This window comes from Trichosurus vulpecula, chromosome 2 (assembly GCF_011100635.1).
Source record: "Trichosurus vulpecula isolate mTriVul1 chromosome 2, mTriVul1.pri, whole genome shotgun sequence".
Taxonomy (NCBI): Eukaryota; Metazoa; Chordata; class Mammalia; order Diprotodontia; family Phalangeridae; genus Trichosurus; species Trichosurus vulpecula.
The window spans coordinates 457,424,860-457,446,649 of record NC_050574.1 but is presented as its reverse complement, the minus strand read 5'-3'; the positions used below and the strand labels follow the sequence as shown (position 1 = coordinate 457,446,649).

The 21,790-nt window shown below is 40.9% G+C and overlaps 1 protein-coding gene across 4 annotated transcripts in view; it reads right to left on the bottom strand.

Annotated features, from left to right (window-relative positions):
- The window catches only part of SH3KBP1 (SH3 domain containing kinase binding protein 1), a 455,989-nt gene that overhangs the window by 193,639 nt on the left and 240,560 nt on the right, over nucleotides 1-21,790 (bottom strand). For 2 of the 4 annotated variants that reach the window (XM_036745610.1, XM_036745611.1), the window contains 2 exons: nucleotides 20,283-20,412; nucleotides 7,814-8,022 (listed from right to left, as the gene is read on the bottom strand). In XM_036745610.1, the coding sequence (XP_036601505.1) occupies nucleotides 7,814-8,022; nucleotides 20,283-20,412 (339 nt within the window). Of the gene's footprint in view, nucleotides 1-7,813; nucleotides 8,023-12,237; nucleotides 12,313-19,731; nucleotides 19,789-20,282; nucleotides 20,413-21,790 lie in introns of all 4 variants that reach the window. The other 2 variants (XM_036745608.1, XM_036745609.1) reach the window with 2 other exon arrangements.

Here is a 21,790-nt window from a genome sequence, read left to right as displayed (position 1 = left end):
GAGGGAGGTACTTCTGAATCTATATACAATATACTGCTGGTTCCTTCCCCTTTACTGGGCCAATTTCAGTCAAATGCCTTTGTGAAACCAATTATGAGTTTATTTTATTGGGAGGGGGGTGGGGTTCCACCTAGATTTAGGAAGCAGTTCCCTTGAGATGACTGACCTTTTAAAACGGAGGTGTTTCAGAGCTTCTCTTCGATTCCAAATTTTCAAGCTAGTCCTTTCCGCCCAGCCCTGGGAACTTAAACTGGGAAAGTCTGACAACCCTGAAAGGGGAAGGAAATAGTCCCAGGCCAAGAGAGACAGAGGTGTCCCTAGTAAGGCCACTGTCTCGCTTCCCTAGCTTGGCCTCCCACCCCAGCCTGTCACACTGTACTGGGCCAGAGTTGGAGTCTTGCTACGCTCAGGCTCTGTATGAAGAGCACAGTTGGGCAGCCACCCCTCTCTCCTGCCTCGTCACCAGGTTTGCCCCACCACTGCTTCACATCAATTAGGCCACCAACACTATGGACCTTTCCTTTTTCCTTAGACTCTAAGGTTCTAAAGGTCAGTAGATCAATAGAACAGGCATGGCACAGATAAAGGGAAAAACTCCCTGGACTGTTGATCTTCAGATTTGCATACTGAGCAATTTCCTTCCTACTGGGTAATGCCCCCTCCCCGGGAGACAAAGCCAAGGTCAGCCTCACATATCCTAGGTATGGCTCTGACAAAGCCTGTCCCCATCACCAGGTTATGCCACCACCCTCTCAAGTTTCCGCATCTTATCTTAATAGACTCATGCACATCACGCGTTCTGGCCTTCAGCTGAGGGAAGATTCATTTAACCACATGGCCGATGGAACCCAAAGACATATAAATAGATCTGCATAGACAGATATACTACTGAAGCTCTTCATTTCGTGAAAGCTAACCATCATTTTCATTTTCAATTCTGATTGTCTCCCTCCCCCTCCCTCGCTCCCCGCCAATGAGAATCAAGAAAGACAACACTTGGCACAGCGAACGCGTAGAGTAGAAGCGAAACAAATCCGCCCAGGAGCCAAGTTCAGAACCATTGTTTTCAAACCTGGCACCAGGGAAAGAAAAGCCCGTCTATACCGCAGGTACTTTACATGTGTAAAAAGAATGCCGGGGGCTCGCCTCCACAGGCAGACGCACACGCACACGTAATGCAGGACACAGAACACCTTCTCTATTGCTTTGGCCTCCGGCAGACACGCTATAGAAATCTGGCCCAAACTCTCACTGCTGGGCTCTTCTTCAAAACAGGTTAACAGACATCAAGCACCATTACAGACGTCCATAATCATTGAGTGAATTTATCTTTCTATTGGTACGTCAAATGAATGTGCCGTTAATTTCGAAATTCAGAAGGATTAACAGGTCATACCTCCACCCTGGGCACAGAGGCCTCTCATGGGAGAGTGGTCTGTTCCTCGCTCCCCCACCTCCACCCTGCCACCATAACTTAGGTTCAGTCAGAAGGAGACTAAGTGAAAACGCAAACAGTATTTTTGAGCACATAATGTATGCACAAGTCAGGATGATCAAAGTTTCACGTTTTGCCATCGCTAGCCTTCACCTCCGTCACTCAGCGGCCTTCACACCCTAGAATTTTCCTCTTCAACGGGGGCAGTTTGACTTCCCACCTTCTCCCACTGGGACGCTCCTCCTGAGGGGCCTCCATTCTGGGGATGGGCCCAGGCTAACCATGCTTCATTCCCTTTCCTGCTGTTTCTGACTCTGGGACTTTGTCATCACACCCCTGGACCATTACGTTCTTTCCCCCACTCACTTCCCGCTCACCCCCCACCCCTCTGTATGCTGTCTTCCTTCCTTCCCTGCTTCCATCAGCATGGAAGTTCTTTGAGAGCAAGAAGTGTTTTTCTTTTTGCTTCATTTGCATCCCCGACACTAAGTGCCTGGCATATAGTATGTGCTTAATAAATAAACACGTATTGTTTCTCGCCTGCATGCTAAGACTGTAAGTTGTAGAATAACTCCAGATGTGCACTGACAGAGGGAATTTCCTTACGCTATTTCCAATATTCAGACTGATGAAATCACAGAACTTTTAAAGTATGAGTTGTCAAGGAATATGAGGAGCAGAAAGCTTGCTGCTACGGACATCCCAGGCCTCTTGCACGGATCAATCTGGCTTAGCAGCTCCCCTGATCCGTCTCTTTTGGCGAAGTCTATAGGGAAAGCTGTCATTTTCCTCAATGTCTTTTTGGCTGACGGAAAGTTTTAGGGAGCTCCCTACACCACTGAGATCACAAATCTGGCCTAAATTTAAAATAAACAAAACATATAATGAAATAAAAACATAAAATAAAGTAAAAATAATAGAAACATTCATGCTAATGGTTGGGCTTTTCTTTTTCCCGATGGGAAGGGGTGAGACGATATCATTTCCATAATGTTAATTAATTATAACACATTTAATATTAAGTACCTTAATCATCAATATGTATCTTATCTGATTACAGTTAGCCTTTAAAGTCAAGACCTGCAAAAACTTATAAATACAATAAAATATAGGTTATAAGCAAAGCACTGAACAAAACTATCTACTGGCTCAAAAATGCGGATGTGAATTGCCCAAAATCTTGATAGGAAATGATATCTGCAGCTTTGAGGGACTGTCTGGGCTAAATTTTCCTAGCAAGTTATCAAACCAGTATCAAGAGAAAGCCGAGGCTTGATTTCACCCTCTACAGGTGACGTGTTCACGACTAACTTAACAAATGCTGCAAAACGATGATTCATTTTGTTCTCCTACAAAATAAAAACGGTGAGTGTAACTCTCAAAGGCAATGTCTCTTACTTCAGACAGAATCTTACATACAAAAACACCTCCCCAAATGTGTTGGGGAAAAGGTAAAAAACATTCACAAAAATAACTGTCATCCTCTAGAAGCAGTGAGGTGGCAGAGAGGAGAACGCGCCAGACCTGGGGTCAGGAAGACCTGAGTTCAAATCCAGCCTCGGACACATATTAGCTATGTGACCCTGGGGAGGTCACTTAACCCCCTTTGCCTCAGTTTCCTCCTCTGTAAAACGAGCTGGAGAAGGAAATGGCAAACCACTCCAGGATCTCTGCCAAGAAAACCCCAAATGAAATGAGTAAACAGCAAAAAAATATAGACTAGCTCTTAGAATCAACTCCGCCCCTCGTGGCATAAACAGGGCGAATGAGACATGGGTCATTTCAAAACATCTCTTGGTCCCTAAAACTTCTTGCCAGCTCAGAAGGCACAAAGGAAAACTAAAAATTTCCTCTAGGCTTCACCAAAAATGATGGGTTGGAGGAGTTGCTAATCCAGGTTCATCCTGTGAGAGACCTGGGATGCCCGCAGCAGCAACCTTTCTGCTCCCCATGTTCCCAGATACTTCACACTTCACAGAGTTTGTGATTTCATCAGTCTGAATATTTTATGAGAGCAGGGAGAGCATTCATCTCGTAATCGCCCGGCCTGAGTTTGTGTGACCCTGGGCAAGTCACCTAATTGCTTTCAACAAGCCATCGAGTCAACAGAGTTATTAAGCATCCACAATATCACCAGGCACCATGCTAACGGCTCTTACTAAATTGGATCGACGATTTCTTTGTTAAGATCTGCGATGTGTCACCCCCATTGCAAGATGAAAAATCAGAGTGGGACTTTAGCAGAGACCTTGATGAAAAAAAATCCCTGGGACCTTACGTACTCAGTAACTCTAGAAGCCATTAAAAACCAAAGCAACCGTAGAAGGTTGTAGGTAAAACCTGACAACCATACATTCTACCCGCCAGACTCTCAATATGAAGGACATTCGTAAAAGAGCTGTAAGTTTGATGCTTTCAACTGTAAATTGGGCCCATAAAACCACGGGTTCACGAATTTAAAACAGATTAAGAGCTAGAAGGCCATCTAATACAACTCTCTCATTTTACAGGTGAAGAAGTGGGGCCCACGGAAACTAAGTGACTTGTCTAAGGTCACACAGAGAGTGAATGACAGGAAGGAAAATTCGAATTCACATCTTTGCTCTCTCCATATTGTCTTCAAATCTCAGGAAGGCCTGGAAGAAAAGAACTCATTGCTAAAAGACGAAAAGAAGCAACCTTTGACAACTGAATCCTGACCCCATTCATTATTTTGTGAAAATTCCTATCTTTCCTCTTTACAATCTCAACTAAATATTGAAGGTAGCGGTCTCGGGGTGTTTTGGATATTTTTAAAAATTGAAACTAATATTTAAATCAGGGATTTCTGACTTTGGACAGTCTGGTAAAATCTACAGTCTCTTTTTCAGAATATTTTTAAGTAAATAAAATAAAATATAGAGGATTGTAAAGGAAACTAATTATATTATAATCCACTACTGAATTTTAGTTTTTAGGTTCACAGCTCCAGAAGAAGAACCCCTGATCCAAACACAACTTATTAGAGTATTTAATGGAGGTATGGTTTCTAAAATCTTATTGTGCTTTTAAGATAGAATTCCATGATAGAGGTGAACCAATATGAGAAAGGTGAGAGGCATTGTGCTGTAGTAAACTGAATGCCAACCTCGGAATCCAGAAAGCCAAGGTTCAAGTCCCATCTGACACATTAATTTGATGTATGACCCTCAATGCCCCAAGAAACTCTTTAAAACCATAAGGTGGCAAACAGGTGCCTAACCATACTGATTATAGGGTATTTCCTCATCAGTAAATCAGACTTGAAATCACTGATCTGATTCTAAAAATACAGAATTAGGTAGGGTCAACAGGTAATATTATCATCTTATACAAGGAAAAATGCACTCATGGGCTCTAGAGAAAATGAAAGTAATTAAACATTTTCTGACTATCTTATCAGTTATCTTCAGCCACTTTAAAAATATATAACTATCAACACAGATATGCATATTTAGCATCTAGTCCCAGGCTGGCAACAATCTCTTTTTATAAATATTAACACAACTGGAGAGCCTGAATTTTACTGTAGCTGGTATGGAATTTCAGGCACATATAAGCTGAACCAAAATGATCTTATTATAAACACGATAGCACAAAGGTGGAAAGACATCACACTCAGAGTCTCCTAGTTAAAAGTGACCTCAGAGGATGTACAGTCTAGCCTGCCCTTGCATAACAGCCTCCTCTACAGCGTGCCTGACATATGGTTATCCTGTCTCCCTTAAAGACTTAAAAGTGAAAAGGAGACTCATTACCTCCTAAGGCAACCAACTCCACTTTTAGAGAACTCTTATTTTTTTAGGAGGTTCTTCCTTATCCCAAAGGATATGAAATTTGTCTCTATAGACCTTCTAACTACTGCTCCAAATTTTGACCTCTGGGGCTAAACAAGTCTAACCCGTCTTTCACAGGACAGCCTGTCAAACACTCAAAGACAGCTCTCTTACCTCGTCCCATTCCTCCCAAATTTTCCCCTTTTTTTAGGCCAAACATGACCAAGTCCTTCAACTGGTCCTCAAGTGGGCATCATTCCAGACTCTTCCTTTTTTTGCTTTTATTTTTAATTTACAGAATAAAACAAACATTTCCATAACATAGTATATTAAAAAAGATGATTGCACACGAAACTACAACTCTATTATACAACCTGCTAATCCTTTTAAATATATAAAGTTATATAAATTTCTTTTCTTTTCCTCCCAGACCCCCTTCCCCAGCCCTAGAGAGGGCTACTATTAGACACAAATAAACACAAAAAACATTCTATACACACTTCTATTTATCAGTGCTTTCTCTGGATGCAGACAGCATCTTTCTTCGTAGGTCCTTTATAGTTAATTTGGGCATTTATATTAGTCAAAAATGACATATTCATTCAAACTTGTTCTTAAAACAATATTGCTGTTACCACATACAACATTCTCTTGGTTCGTCATCATTTCATGCAAGTCTTCCCCATGTTTTTTTTTTAAATGGAGTTTATCATTTCTTATAGCACAGTAGTATTCCATCACAATCACATACCACAGCTTGTTTAGCCATTCCCCAGTTGATGGGCATCCCTGCAATTTCCAGTTCTCTGCCACCACAAAGAGCGCTGCCTATAAACATTTTAGGACATAGAGGTTCTTTTCCTTTTTCCCTGATCATCTTTGGAAATAGACCTAGTAGCAGTATTGCTAGGTCAAAGGGCATAGGTAGTTTAATAAATCTTTGGCCAAATCTTTGGCCAGATTGCTCTCCAAACTCTTTGCCACCTCGGTCCCCCTCCTCAGGACTCTCCAGTTCAGCAGTGTACTAATGTATGAAGCCTAGAACTGAACCCACTCCTCCAGATGGATCTCACTGATACAGACACTGTGTAAATATCACCTCCATCATCCCACAAAGGGCTCTCTTAGAACATCCCTTTAAGCTCATACTAGCTTCCTTTGACTCTCAGACCACTTTGTCGACTCGTCTTGAACCTTCAGTCCACTCAAACTCCCAACTCAGGATTTTTTCATTCTAATTATTACTAAAAATAAAACTCAACTTATTCTGAAACTCAGATTTTTCTCTTATTCATCTCAAAAGCTGACATATATAAATCCACTGTATATCTTACCAAAGACTGTCACTCTAAGATTTTGACTCAAATGTATAAAACACCATGAAAATACCAACAGCTTGGCATAGTAGATAGAGCAATGAGATGAGTCTGGAGTCAGGAGGACCTGAGTTCCAATCTGGCCTCAAACACTTACAACTACCCGTGTGATCTTGGGCACGCCACTTAACCTTTGCCTGCCAGAATTTCCTCACCTGTGAATTGCAAATATTAATAGTACCTAATTCCCAGCCTTGTTGTGAGTCTCAGATCAGAGAATCTTTGTAAAGTGCTTGGCAAACCTTAAAGCACTAGTTAAAAATGCTGGTGCGAATGCAAATTCCACAACACAAGTGGAAGATGTTAGAACTTTTTTTTCCATTGACAAACAAAAAAAAAGTCTTCAAATTAATTTCCACAATATGAAATTTTGCCAGCTAGCCTTCCTATCCACCTCCCTTCCTTAGAATATAAAGCTACTTAAGAAGTACTGCAGTGGGCATGCTGTGTGTGAATCTATTTTATTCCTATCTGGAAAATATCACAATATTCACCAAAGAGCTGAAAAGTAAAACATTTAGAGGTGCGCCACAGCAAAAGTCGCAGACAGTAACACAGAGGCGTTATTAGCCCAGGTCCGTTGTCATGGCAATCACAGCACTCGAATGCAACATCACTCATGCTCACTTCTTGTCCAATCTAGAATTACGGATGGAAGAAAACAGGCCGGCATCCTCATGCCAAATCACAGACCATATCAATAATTTGTACACATGGGAGACTTTCTTTCCAGCAGATTTTAGCTAATCAAGCTTAGAAATTACTAGGGAAGAGCTATATAATTCCTTCCTCCAGCCCTTACCCCTCATGCATTTCACCCCTACATCTGAAGTCTAAGTCATGGAAAGGGAGACTATTCCCTGATGTGAGAAATATGGAAAAGAAAAGGACAGGAGGCGTGAGCAAGGTTTAACCAGAACACTGTCCTCACTTGGCAATGCAGTCCCGAGAACGCTTCCAAAAACCATAAACTGAAAAAAGTAAAACAACGTGAGGTGAGAGCCAAGAAGTCCAGAAACGCTGAGGTTCTCCAGGGAAGTCTGTCCTAGGAAAGACCAGGGGAAGCGAAGGTGGACACCACCACTGCGAGGCTGTCAATCGGCTACCCAAAGAGCAGGCACTTTAAGCTGTGCCGAGAAACCTCAAATAGGGTATCTCTGGAGGGTCCTGAAATACTATCGAATAAGGCTAAAATCTGTATTACTTACCTTCTCCACGGGGATAAAGTCATTTTCTACTTCTATTGACCTGGGTCTTAGCTTGATAGGCTTGTCTTTGAAAATATCCCCAAAGCCAACACCCCGAATCTTCTTGGGTTGGATCGCGGCTGCTGCTGCGACCATCCCGTTGGCGCCTTCTGACTTGGTACTACTCGAGTCACCACCATCACTTTCTGAGCCTGTAGTTTCCCTCAGACCTGTCAAGAGAAGGGGGAAGGGGAAAGAAGAGATCTTAGAACATGGCGGCTACAAACATCCTAACCAGCATGGGCGTCAGGACCATGCTCCATTGAACAATCTGGATCGGGGGTTGTGATTTGAGCATACTGAGTGTGGGGGGTACTCGGTTTTGTTGAAGAAGAAGAATGACTTGTAACCCAAATCCATTTCACGGCAGGCTGGACCAAACAACATTTCCACTTCTCAGTCAGTGCTGACGTACTGTACCTTCAATCCATATGACTCATGTCAACTCAATTACGCAATTAGAGTCCAAAGCAATGTTTCCTAAAGAGAAACTGTAAAGCTAAAAGCTATTTAAACAAATTGGCAATTAAAGAGACCACACAAAATTATGACTGCCAAAGAATCAAATCTGTTTGGATAGCTTCGCGAGGAAGAAATGCACACAAACATGTTTCTCCAGGAATGTATTAAACCAGACTTGACATTAAGATAGTTTAACTACCTTCACTAATAAGATCGTCATGTCTGTCATATCTGGAGAGGAAGCTCTTACTCTCCAAAGCCAGATTTACCCTTTGAGGATTATGCTATCCTTTCTCTTCTTTCACCCACTTCCTTTTCCCCAAGACTGAACCCGATCTCACAGGATAAGGACACTATAATTCACATTCCTCTAATCTCTGACAGGCTGGCTATTCATGTTTAAAGTCCTCAATGAGGAGATATGGATGTGCATCTCACCAATCTGAAACATGTTTGTTTTGAACTGATCACTCCAATGAGGATGTCTCTTCTGACTAAAATTCTCTATGAAGGAGTCTACTTCTGCCTAGTCATCAAAATGTCTTCGTTTTACAAATCCAGATAACCAAAGCACATTTGTTACTCTCACTAGAAGAGGGGCACAACTTCAGTCACAAGCTGTTACATCTAAAATCTTCTTTTAAAACTCTTCGGGCTTGTAGGCATTTAGGTAAAGGCTTTGAACTCAAGAGGCAGTCGATGAACATCAAGTGGAGAATAAACTCTTAGGACAGAGGCAAACCACCAAACTATAGTCCATACTAATAAGATATTAGCGGCCAAGTACACGAGAACGATGTACCAGATACCTACTTATATTATGCTCTGACAAATCATGCTTTGTGCATAATTTGAAAAGACTGTTGAGATTTCAAAGGTCAATGTAAAGATGTTCTAAAGAAGGAAAAACTTGTTTATTGCAAATGAACAAAAAAGTACAAAACTATCATTACAAACAACTGTCAGTTTTAAGCAAATTCCTCTGAGTACATTTTTTTTTAGTCAAATGGCTTTTGCTAGATGCACTGTAAGGTGGGGGAAGTGGAGCCATCATGAAAAATCTACTATTTAATTTAATACAATAAACATTTATTAACTATCTACTACGTGTAAGGAACCTATAGTAAGGCTTTTTACTATAAAGAACAGCATTTTGGGGGGCAGCTAGGTGGTGCAGTGAGTAGAGCACCGGCCCTGGAGTCAGGAAGACCTGAGTTCAAATTCAGCCTCAGACACTTGACACATGTACTAGCTGTGTGACCTTGGGCAAGTCACTTAACCCCAACTGCCCTGCCAAAAAAACCAAACCGAACGAAGAACAGCATTTGTGATAGTGGGCATCAGGATGAATAAAAACATGGCAAGTGTATTTATGCACCACAAATGTACCTTGTGTAACTGATAGCATATATACATTTCCAAGTACAGAAAGCATCCATTCATTTGTGTTTGTGGATTCTTTCCAGAAATATCCCCATGGGAGGTGCAATCTGGGCATCTAAATATTCTGTCATTTCCCTTTAATACATTCACTTTCTACAATGTGGATTCTTCCTCTGAGATCAATGGCCCTGAATTCTTCTTTGACTGGGAAGTGTGGAAAAAAGGACACCGCCCCCCTTAGCAGGGCATTACTGTTGTAGTTCATTTTTGCCAAAGAAGATGGAGGACAGATTATAACCTGCTCTAGTCCTCCTCAAAGGAGTGTGAAGGGTTCTCCCATTCCTTATGAAGCAGGATTAGGATGAGATCCATACAATCTCCCCCTTGGGTTCACAGAATTTGTCACCATGAACTTTCTACCCTTTGGGTTTATCTCTTCATTCCTACACTTGTAATCAAGAGAAATACATGAGTTACATTATAAGGTCCTATAATTTCATCAAAGTGGGGGCATCCTTCTTTCCTTTGTGGACTGTCTTCACGAGCATCAGTAGACAGGAAAATCCAGCGTTCAGTGGCCAATCTTCTGCTGAACAGTCCTCCAAGCACAGTTAGGGCGACGGTTCATTGCCAAAGTCCTACTCAAAGTTTTTCTAGCTTGCTTCCCACTACTACAGCCTTCAAGAACTCCCTGCTTCCACGAGCCACTGGAATAGGGTTGTAGTGGAAGATCCACCTGCCCATCTATTTTTAAAGGCTGTATTTTTTAACTGTTCACATTAACCAGTCAAATATTTCTAATTCCTTTTGGAATATCAGTTGATGTTAATGATCATGCCTGTATCTTTTTTCCAGTTTTCATAAAAGAAATAATGTTTTAATTGAAAAATCAACAAAAACTTTACAAGCCCTTCTCAGATTTATTAACACTTGCCACAAATTTGTTCAATTTGGTATGATTTAATAAAGGTCTTCAATGACATTATTTCAGAATGGGTTAAGGTTTATCATATCTATGAATCATGCGGCAATTTCCTTGATGTACATAAAACCACAAGACCGCGCTTTACACAAAATGGAAAGTTAGAATCGTGTCTGCTAAAGAATCATGTATGCCACTGGTTGGTTGATGGCTGAGTGAGCCAAGAAAAGCACCTTCCTGATAAATTTATACCAATAATAATAATAACAGCTAACATTTATACAGCGCTTACTATGTGCCAGGCACAGGGCTAATTATCATCTGATTTCATCCTCACCTGGGAAGTAGGTACTCACAGATGAGGAAGTGGCAGCAAACAGTTTAAGTGACTTGCCTAGGGTCACACAGCTAGTTAACTACCTGAGGTTGAATTTAAACTCAGGTCTTCCTGACTCCAGCTGCAGAAGTCTATTCAGGGACATCTTACCCTTTCGAAAAAGTAATTCGGAACCACAAGAGACATTCCGTAAAAGCAATACCACCAATTTAGCGATATCTCTGGCAGGGCACCATAGAAGTATATTAAAACTTCCTTTAACTGAAAACACCAAGAGATTGCTATCTCTCAAGTCCAAAGTCCTGTCCAGACATTCAAAGGAAGGAAAGTTTATTAGTACTTAAACTGTTCAGGAAATAATGTGTCCGCACTAAAATCATTTCTACTCTCTTTCTTTTAGACTTTAACCCCTCCCCTTTTTTTTTCTTTTAGGGAATTGCATAAAAGACCAAGAACAAAAGCTATGACTGGGAAAATAAATTAAGAGTGGTAATTAGATATAAAACAAAAATATCTCCCATTTAGTTAAAATCATCACCTGCCCCTTCCCCAGAAAGGATTGTAGTAAAAGCACCGAAAGTTCTTTGATTACTTCGGGTCACCTACGAGGAGGGCCATTAAGGAGGAGGGTCAGTGTTAAAGGAATGATTGCTGGAAAGGTTAAGAGCCTACTGTCCTGTTTTATGAAGTAAAATCAACTACACTTTAGCACTGTGAAATTTTCCTATGTCCCAGAATCCTATAGGTGTGACTTTGAAAATATGTGTTAGAGAGACACCTCAGAGGGCATGAGGGGATTCTGTGAGTTTGGACATGCAGGACAATCTTTGAATCAGAATGATGATAAACCAGCAAAAAGAATTTTAGCGGGTGTGTGCCGACAATGCAAAGTACAGTGTCAATATTTATTTCTTCTACAGTACCCAAGATATCCCAATAGAGGCAGACAGACTCTGCGACAATGGTAGGCTGCCCTCTGGCATACAGGCTTTTATTTCCTTCTCTACAAACACTGTTCATGCACACACACATATACCATAAGGGGAAGAGAGCAAATACAGCAAAGAGGAAAGCCGATGGGGAGAAGAACATTCCTTTTCTGCACACCAAGGAGATGGAAATAGAACTTCAGCCAATAGAACAGCAGGGTCTGGGATGAGAAGCCCAAGCAGGTACATTCCACGTAAGCATTAGCGTGTAGGGAGAGCGCAGCTCCATCAAAATCACAAGGACCAGGATCTTATCTTTAAAACTGTCTCTCGACAGTTTCAGTTCACTCACTGTTATAGCGTCTGCAGCTGTCAATCTTTCCCGATGCCACTCTGTACAGAATTGTCCCTTCAAAGGCAGTCTTTCCTGACAGTGAATGAGAGAAGAGAAGGGAGGAGGAAAAAGACAAGAGAGGGGAGAGGGAGAGCAAATGATGGCAAAAAGAAGGGAGAGGAAGAATCTTTAACCGAACTTTCTTTCAATGACCAGTACTGTAAGAACTTTTTACAGAAAAATAAATTGAGATTGTTATTAAAAAAAAAAACAGGCATGACTATACAGTGAGCCAAAAGTCCCTATGCTAAAAATGCTTCATGGAATTCATCCTTGTCTCTACTAACAAGACAACAAACACAGATGTGTGGCCACAAGAATACGAAAGTCATTTTCAACATTTACCATAACTTAAATACAGTAAAACCTCAGTTCATGAGAATCCAACTAATCAGAATTCCTCATTTTCTTTTCTTGCCCTCCATTTTTAGCGGGGGAAAAGATATCACAAGAAAAGGAGCTCACATCAAAGACAGAGTTCATAGGTTTTGTGTGGCTTCCTCTGAGACATGTATATACTGGAGTTGATTCAGCTCCAATCTCTTATGCCTTCCATATTGCGTTCTAGTATATAGGAAATTCATACCAATGACCCAGAGATATTGTAAAAATCTGAATCATCATCCTTAGTAGGAAAAAATACAGTAATAAAGTCAGTTATTTTTTTCCAACAAAGGGAATTTTCTGCTTAACAGTGAGTTAACCAGACAATCCCATTCCTTGAGCACTCTGGGAAATTAAGGTTTTACTGTGTATGAAGTCAATCTCTATCTAACTACAAGGACATGGAATCTAACCAGAATAGGCTTTTGGACTACAGACAGATGTTATAACCACTATATGACTGGACACATGGCTAAAAAACAAAGCAAAAAAATAACCAAAAAACCGTCCCAAGTACCTATGTATTGCTAAGTAAGTGTATTGAGCACAAATTTGTCTGATTTTAACACACACACCCTCTATACAGGGATCCTGCAGTGATGAAATGGTTTGCTGACAAGTACATTTAAATAATAAGCAATAATTAAAATGTATTATTAAATTATCCAAACAAAATAGTCCTACTGCTGTGTCTAATTAAAACACTGGGCTGGATATCACACATCTTTGTTAAAAAAAAATAATAATGCGTAGAAAGGCAAACGTCTATTGAATAACGATTTATAATATGAAGGGTGGTGTCCTTACGGCTTTGGCCCTCAACTAACTTCATCTCCATATTACTCTGCTCTAAGACTCATCACTATGTAAAAAATCCACAGTCATGAGTCTGTGGAATTCTTCCCTCTGGTCCTTTCAGGCTCTGTCTTGGACAAATTAGTGCTGACTTCTTCTCTAAATCAATGACAAATAGAAGCACAGAATCTTGGAGTCAGAAGGGATCTTAGAAGCTACCAATTCAAAACCAGCCCTCACTCCTGTCCCTCCAGAACACTTGTCATTTATACAGTCCCAGGTGTGTAGTACCATGCCCAAGGCGCTTCCGCCAGCACTTCCCGTAAACATGTATAGGCCTCTGGCACTCCGGACCAAGCTGATGCGTCTGCTTCATCCCTGGCTGGGCCAGGGGGGCCAGGAAGTTGACAACTTTTTTCCGAAGACCTTAAAAGCAGAAAAAGCCTCAGAAGCTAGTTTCCAGCTGGGATTGATTTTGAATGGTCCTAAGAAGTTCAAAGGATCACAAACTGAAGAGTGCTCTGACCCTCCAGAAGGCCCACTTCGCTATCTGCTGAAAGGCGACTTGGGAGACGGGCCAAACAAATATGCTTATGTTATAAATTCATAAATTACATGTATATACGTTTGCCTACATATATTATTCCGGCTGAAGATCAACCACCAGGGAAGAGTAATTAGCAAACTCATCAAGGGTATGCCCATCACTTTTTGTGACGGCCACTTATTTATCAGATTAGCAAAGACATATGTATATATAAGGTTCATGAAATTCAAAATAACTACAAACTCAAACACAATCATTTGCTTGAGATAATTAATAATTTAAGTGATTATATCTCACTCAACACAGGTGATTAGTTTTGACAACAAAACTACAAATAAGGTTCTAGTTAATGAATTTGCTAATTGTTCTTTCCTAATAAAATGATGGTCCGTAGTCGTGCATTCATATACATATTACAAAACATAATATCAAACAATTAAGCACTTCAAGGATGATTGGGGGCTCTAAAAACTCAATTTTAATTTCTGCTGAAAGGCAGAGCTCAAGGATAACAGTCTCTCATTAGCCAATTAAGTTTCTTCCCGCTCATAAAACAAAAGATTGATTATTTTATTAAAGATCACCCTCACATGCTTTGCAGTATCAGTCTTTCATAATTTTAAAATGTTCTCTCTTCAACATTACCTCAGCCTCACAAATGATCACAGACCCAAGACCTGAAAACAATTAAGCTGGGCCTAAAATAAACAAAATTCTTACTTGTTAGGAACCTTATTTCAAACGGAAATCACACAGTTATTAATACTTATGCTCGTAAAATGCCCCATAATTTATAACACCCCAAAAGTGTGGGAACAAACAGGAACAGAATGAAACTGAGTAATCAGCAGGGCTGCGTCGTCAGCTTCCTAACAGTTACTTGCTTGTCCTCTCCAGATAAAACTTGTTGTACATACACACAGCAAATGTTATAGTTCTTCTATTCTTCGATCAGCACTGACTTAGCCCCATTCTTTCCACTCTGATACTGAACAGCTCTAAGTAGTTCTGGGATACAAAGTCAGCAGCGTGTGAGAGACAGAGAAATAAAGCTAGAAACTGCCATTCATGTAACTGTTTCTCGTTAGGTAAGGTATGACTGACCAATAGAGAGTATACAGACCAATCGATTTCAGTGGTCAATGCCCAAGAGGAAATGGTATTGGACCAAGAATTGGGAGGCAGGGGCTCTAGTTCCAGGCTTGATAATTAATTACCAAGACATTTACATGTTCCATGATCTCAGTGTCTTCACCTGGGTTCTCAGAGGTTCTTACTGGCTCTAAAAGAACTGTATGATCAAGAGAATACTGCGGCAGCAAGAACAATCTTTATAATGCATAGAGAGCCAGCTGGCCTTGGGAGTCAGAAGATGTACACTCAAGACCTCTGCAGCAATGGGAATGGGATTCAAATCATGCCTCAGATATTTCCTGGATGTGTGACTTTGGGCAAGTCATTTACCCTCCCTGGGGCTCAGTTTACTCCTCTGCAAAATGGGGGATGGGGGATAGGCTTCCAAAGTGGAGGGGGGTTAATAAGGGTGAAGACTGCTATAGATCAGCATCTGTCCATAAGATTAATTCTTCTGAGAGAGATTAATTCTTCTGTGATTCAACGTATTAGCTGTCTCTCTCAAGTCAAGTTGTACCCTATAAAACCATAAATTGGTCAGTTCCTGACCTGAACTGGTAGAGCATTTTCTTAATTCTGATATCTAGCTCCTTCTGTTTACAGATGAGGATTCTGAGGTCTAGAGGGATTAAATGACTGGCCCAAGGTCACACAGCGAAGGGGCAGAATCAGACTTAGAACGCGAGCCATATGTCCTTTCCAGTGTGTGGCATGCTGGCTCCACGTCAGTTAGGGCTCTGCTTCCTTAGTCATTAAAACAACCCACTTGTTACACACACGCACAACCTCAGGGCCTCCATCTACTTTTCCCTTGCTAATCTATTTCCACGGCGACCTTTTCAAACAAACCTCTTTCAAAGTCTTAGCTATAAACAAGGCCTGCGGTCTGAATCACTTTGGGAAGGATGAGCTAAAATGGCGAGTACTGCCAATGCCGTAAGAGCTGCCTACACCTCCGTGACAGGGCCGTAAAACCCCTCACCTCCGATGGACAGGGATGTCCAGGCTCTCTAGACCTAAATATCACTTCCCAAGACTGGGAAGAACTAGTTCCTCGACAGACTGAGTCACCCGAACGGGAGTCTGAGCCGTTCCACAGATGTTCCCAACTCCACTACATGTGTAGAAACAAACCAGGGCAGGGAAAAGGGAACAAAGCGCACTCAATTTGTACCTGCCACTCACAGATAAAAACGCTGTGTCTTTGACACCTCGGCCGGCAAACACCAGATAATGTAAATTCCTAAAGATTCCTACAATCATCTCCACGTTTTGCTTCTTAGTTTTTCTCTAACAAGGAGCCCAAGACCACAAAAGCTGGCCGCTTGGCTTTTCCAGCCCTTGAACCTCATCTCTCTATAGTCCGGGCAGAGGAAGCCCATAGCCCAGAGGTCTACTTGCCTTTACTTTGTACCACAGCGTCAGAGCAAAACAAACTGGGGATACAGAACAAAGACAAAGGCCTTGGGCCTTTGTTAATGCAGTTACCCCATTCAGGAGAACAGGAGGCAGAAGCAAGAACATCACTGGGATTTTCTCTGAGTCACTAATGATATAAAACTATTGTGTGTGTCATGTCAATCATCCTATAGAATGTAAACTGCGTGAGGACAAGAAAGGTTCTTTATTTTGCCTGTGATCCTAGAGCCTCGCGGTGTTGTTTAACACAGAAAACGCTTAAAAAGTGCTTGCTGGACTCAACTGTGGACTTGACTAAAGCTATGAAGAGAAGCTCCATAAATGTTGTCACCAGATACCTACCGCCCTAAGGTACATTTCAAGAAGCCACCTGAATCAAAAGCAAGGGAGGGAAGTGGAAATCTGAGATGCTCTTCCACAGGACTATGAGCTCCTTCAGGTCAGAAATTATGATGTCACTTAATTTCTTTTCTATCCTCCACCTGGTACAGTGAAGAAGTTGTTTGTTTAAATTAACGGATCACCAGGTGTCTCCCAGGTTAAGACAAGGAGGCCCTTAGAAATCAATATGGAGAATCCCGAATGTCTTTCATATGAACGGCACAGATAAACAGTCGTGTTGTTGCTTTGAAAAGCTAAGGGCCCTCTGCAAATAAGCATTCATCATTACTGCTCGAGCCATAGACCTCCAGAGACCTCATTATCTCAGGGGTCACTCTCTCAAGAAATCACAAGTTTCATCAGGCCAACAACCAGCAACTGCATCCATTCTTAAGATGTTGATTTCTGACCATCATTTTCTGAACAAATGACTTAAATCAATCACACTGGCAAACATCTGAACCTAAGGGTCCTTCAAAATCTCACAAGATCTAAAAGAAATCACGTCCTACAAGAAAACGTAATACAATTAAATTCAAAATTAAAGCACTATACTTTATTAGACATGAAAATGATGATTCATAGCATTAGTTCTTTTCACTACTCTAAGTCATAGTTTCACACTGATTTTCACAAAAAAATCAGAGCTGCCATAAGAATGTTTGAGGTCAAATTTTTTGTGGATCAAAAAGTTTCTTTGTACAGATTTCAAAATTCACATAATCCTAGATTGAAAACTAGAAGAGACCCTAACGACTATCTAGTCCAACCATCTCATTTTACAGATAAAGAAACTGAGGCTCATGGAGATTTAATGACTTGTAGAACCTCAGAGATAGTAAGAATTAAACACAGGTCATCCGACTCCACAGCCAGCTCTTTTTGCTGGACCCTGATGCTTCACCCAGAAATGGAATGAATAAATTTGGGTGCAGCAAGTCCTCTTGTAATTAAGAGAAAACAGTTTGTTTTGTTTGTTTAGGTAACATTCAATTAAACGTTTCCTACCAATTTTATAAAGTACAGTTACATGTCTGATGAGATTTTTATTTCAGCTTCAGGAAATGTTAGAATTTACTTAAAGGACACCATGTCTGAGAAGCAACATAGTCCGATGGAAAGAACACTTGGATGGGGGCTCAGAAGAGCCACCTCAGTTGTGTGATTTGGGATAAGTCATTTAATCTCTCTGCTCCTCAGTTTCCTCTATCTCTATAAAATAAAAGTTTCAGAAGATTATGTATGTGGTCTCTTCCAATTCTGAAGTTCCACAACTGAGACAGAATCTTTATACAGGGCTCTTTAGTATTAGCTTACATATGGTCCTTTCGTATTTTAACTGTAACTGTACAAAGATTTTATTTATTTCTATAAACCTTCACACCAATCAGAAAACCCTATACTGTGGCACCATATCAAACATGAGAAGAATTACTTGCCCCCAAATGGGCCTATATTATTTAATCCCTTATGAAAATCAACTGTTAAATTAAGCCATAGGAAGTGGACTGGTCTAGGACAAAGACCTTAAATGACAACATTTCAGTCCATTTCACTGAGAAAAGCTCAAGGCATTCTGATGCATTAGCCACCATTATCCCCTTTGATCTTTAGGGCAAAAAGAAAACACAGCCAAAGCAGCAAATCCATACATACAAGGGAAGGGGAGAATAAGCTAAAAGCAAAGATTTCCACTCAAATATGCACAACCAACTATATCTAACTTCTGCCCATCATCACACTCATTTACATATATTTCAACATAGTCCTTTACTAAAAGCCAAGTCAGAGTAGCAAACTGTTATTGAAAAACCGATACCTGTCAAGACTCTGAAAGATGGAATTTCAATTTAACAGGCAACAGTAGTACTTAGGGGTGATTTTTAAAATGTTCTTCTACTTCCTCTTAACCCTCTAAATAGAAGGGTTAGAAGGGTTACCAAAGCCTTATCAGAATTCCATGAGAATCATGGGAAAACATCCTCTCTTTTTAGAACACTGTATTATCCAGTCATGGTGAATTTGTCTACCCAGAGAGAGCAAGGACCAAAATATAACCTACCACAATAGCTGCAACCCGATATTTCAAGATTGGTTGTCCCTGCCTTGTCCTGGAATAAAGGGAGTCAGGGCACACAGACAGGACTGATCCTCTTATCTTCCCAAAGGCTGCCTGACCCCAAAGATAAATGCCTTGTCCTGGCAGGGGATTCTACAAGCAGAAGCAGTCCTCTCTGTACGACTGACTGGAAAGAGCAACCACTGTGGAGAACGTCCCTTAGGTCTACTTCCATCTCTCCTCCCAGGCTATCTATCTCTATCTGTATGGTCAAACATTGCTAGCTGTGCACGTTGTAGGGTGGGGAGGAAGGAATTAAGTCTTTTATAAGGCCTCAGGGATGCCAGTGGTCATGAGATGACTTGGCAGGGCCCCTATTTTACAGAGGGGGAACTGAGGACAAAGAAGCATTTAATGCTTTCCACTTGGTTAAAAAATACCTTAAAGGTCATGGTAGTTGAAAGTTAGGGAATTATTTGGGGAGATTTTCTTCGGCCTGAAAATAGAGAAGAATTCTCCCAGTAGGACTGAGGAATCTTCCTTCTCTACCCAAAGAAAATTCCCCAATGCTAAGAAGCCCTTTGCAACTATAATACACTCAACAAACCTTTCACAACATTTACAATCATAATCTTTGCTCAAGACAGGCAACAAAGAAAAAGAAAGAAAAGAAAAAAACCACATAAGGAGCTGGGTTAGTGACTGGGGAAGAACACAGATTCCCGGTCCTGACCTTTTGCTCCATGAACCGGCATGGACAGCAGAGTTGACGTAGTAACATATTCAGCCCCTGGAGAGAGAAAGATCTACAGTTCGTTCTCACATTTCAATTAAGCGTACCTACCACCGGCCTAGAAGCCTCAGTTCTGTGATACTTGAGAAGGGTACGTATGGGGTACCTTACATTCACAGTTTTTTCAATAGTTTGCCGCCAATTATTTCCAAGAGTAATGAGATAATTATTATATTTTGTTTCATTTGCTTTTACAATATATCTCCTTCATGGTACAATTAGGGAGGGGTGGAAGGGAATCAGATACTGTTGAAGTGTCAATTCCAAAAAGACAAGTAATCATGAATCTAAGGGAAATCTGAGGTTCATGAAATTCATGGCTAAAAGCCACATATCTGAGGTATTAAGAACATAGAGAACAACAGAAGTAAAAATGAGCTAAGGCATTGAGATTTTGGGCAGCATCCCCTTAGCACCAGGAAGAACAAACAGAAGGTTGCAAAAGAACATCCTGGCATTTCTTGCCAACTTGACTGGGTTAGCTTCCTTACTTGGCTTTATAAGTTGCTCCTCTTGGGCAATCCCCAGATCATCTGATTCTCCAGACAATTCCTTGATGAAGTTGGAAGGAAACATGCCAGTCTTTCCATTGAGAACGCCTTCCCACCATCCTTCCTCCACCTGTATGGAAAAAGGAAGAGAAACAAATCTGCATTTCAATTAATTTTCATTTTATTTTTACTCTGCGTAGCATACACAACGGACCCTTCCAGAGGAGAGAAAGGTGATGGCTTGTGTCCAATTTTCATTTTCCCCCTAAAAGACTGAACTGAAATGAACCGGACACTTTGAGCGTTCCACAATGTCAAAGAAAATCTAACGCGTAGTGTGAACTCGTCCAATTCTCTCCTACATCAGAGCTTTTTCAAGCAGACCACACACTTGTAACAAGCTTCATCACTGAATGATGTCTAAAAATCAAACCTATTGTGGAAGCCTGGCATCCTGGGCGGGCAAACTTAAAGCCCAACTTTCTTATTACTGATCAAATATTGGGAGGTGATAATCAGTTTAAGGTACCCTGTCCCTTTAAGAGTCTTCGCCTAAGGAGTAGTTTGGTAATTAAAAAGGTGGGAAAAGCATGTTTGGGTAAAGGGGAAAATTATATTGACCACTGTCATTAAAACTGTCAAATGACACAAGCTATTGCTCATGATACAGAGGAATACTTTGATGATGAGCTGAAAAACAGCTTCCTTTTCTGTCCCAAACTGCCCAAACCCTATCTGAAACCTGCTTCTTCATACATATATGTCAGTTGTATGTACTAAAACAACCAGGGACATAAATATAGACTCAAAATCTTTATCAACAAGATAACGATGCTTTACACATGAGGCGCTGTTTAATGGTACGTATAGTACTAATATAGCTAATGGTTTAAAGAGGCAAAGAAAGATCTTTTATCTACTAAAACTAGAGAAATGAGTGTGAAGAAACACCATTAAAGGTATAAGAGAAATGGATTACTGTATTGAGGCTTTCGAAGCTGCACAGCATTATGGAACATCAGTGAATTTATGCATGCACACTTAATAACTAAACAACATAAGACTAAAAATGAAAAATCATATAAACATCTGCAGACTACATTATAACTTTTAAAAAGACTTGGTGGGAAAAAGATCTGGTGAGAAAATTTGGGGAGTTGTGACTTTTTAAGTGAAGAGTAAGTCACAGAGTCAGAAAGCTCTCATTTAAGCCCCTGAAGAAAGAGAAAAACTGAAGATATAGGAGGAAGACCCAGGAGGAGGAGCTGCTCTAAGCCAGAGCCATTAGAAGCAGTCAGCAGACAGAAGGCTTCAGCTAAGCGATTCCTCATTGGCCCAAGAGCAAAGTGATTTCACTGTCCAAGAGCCCCAAGACCCCTACTGCTATTCAGCACCACCAAGAACTGGAGGAAGGTGAGGCTCTTCCTTAGGGCCTGTTGCTCTCTGTTGCCACCTATGGATTAAAAAGGGAAAGCAGAGGAGGCTCTGCAGCTGCTTTGACACCCAGG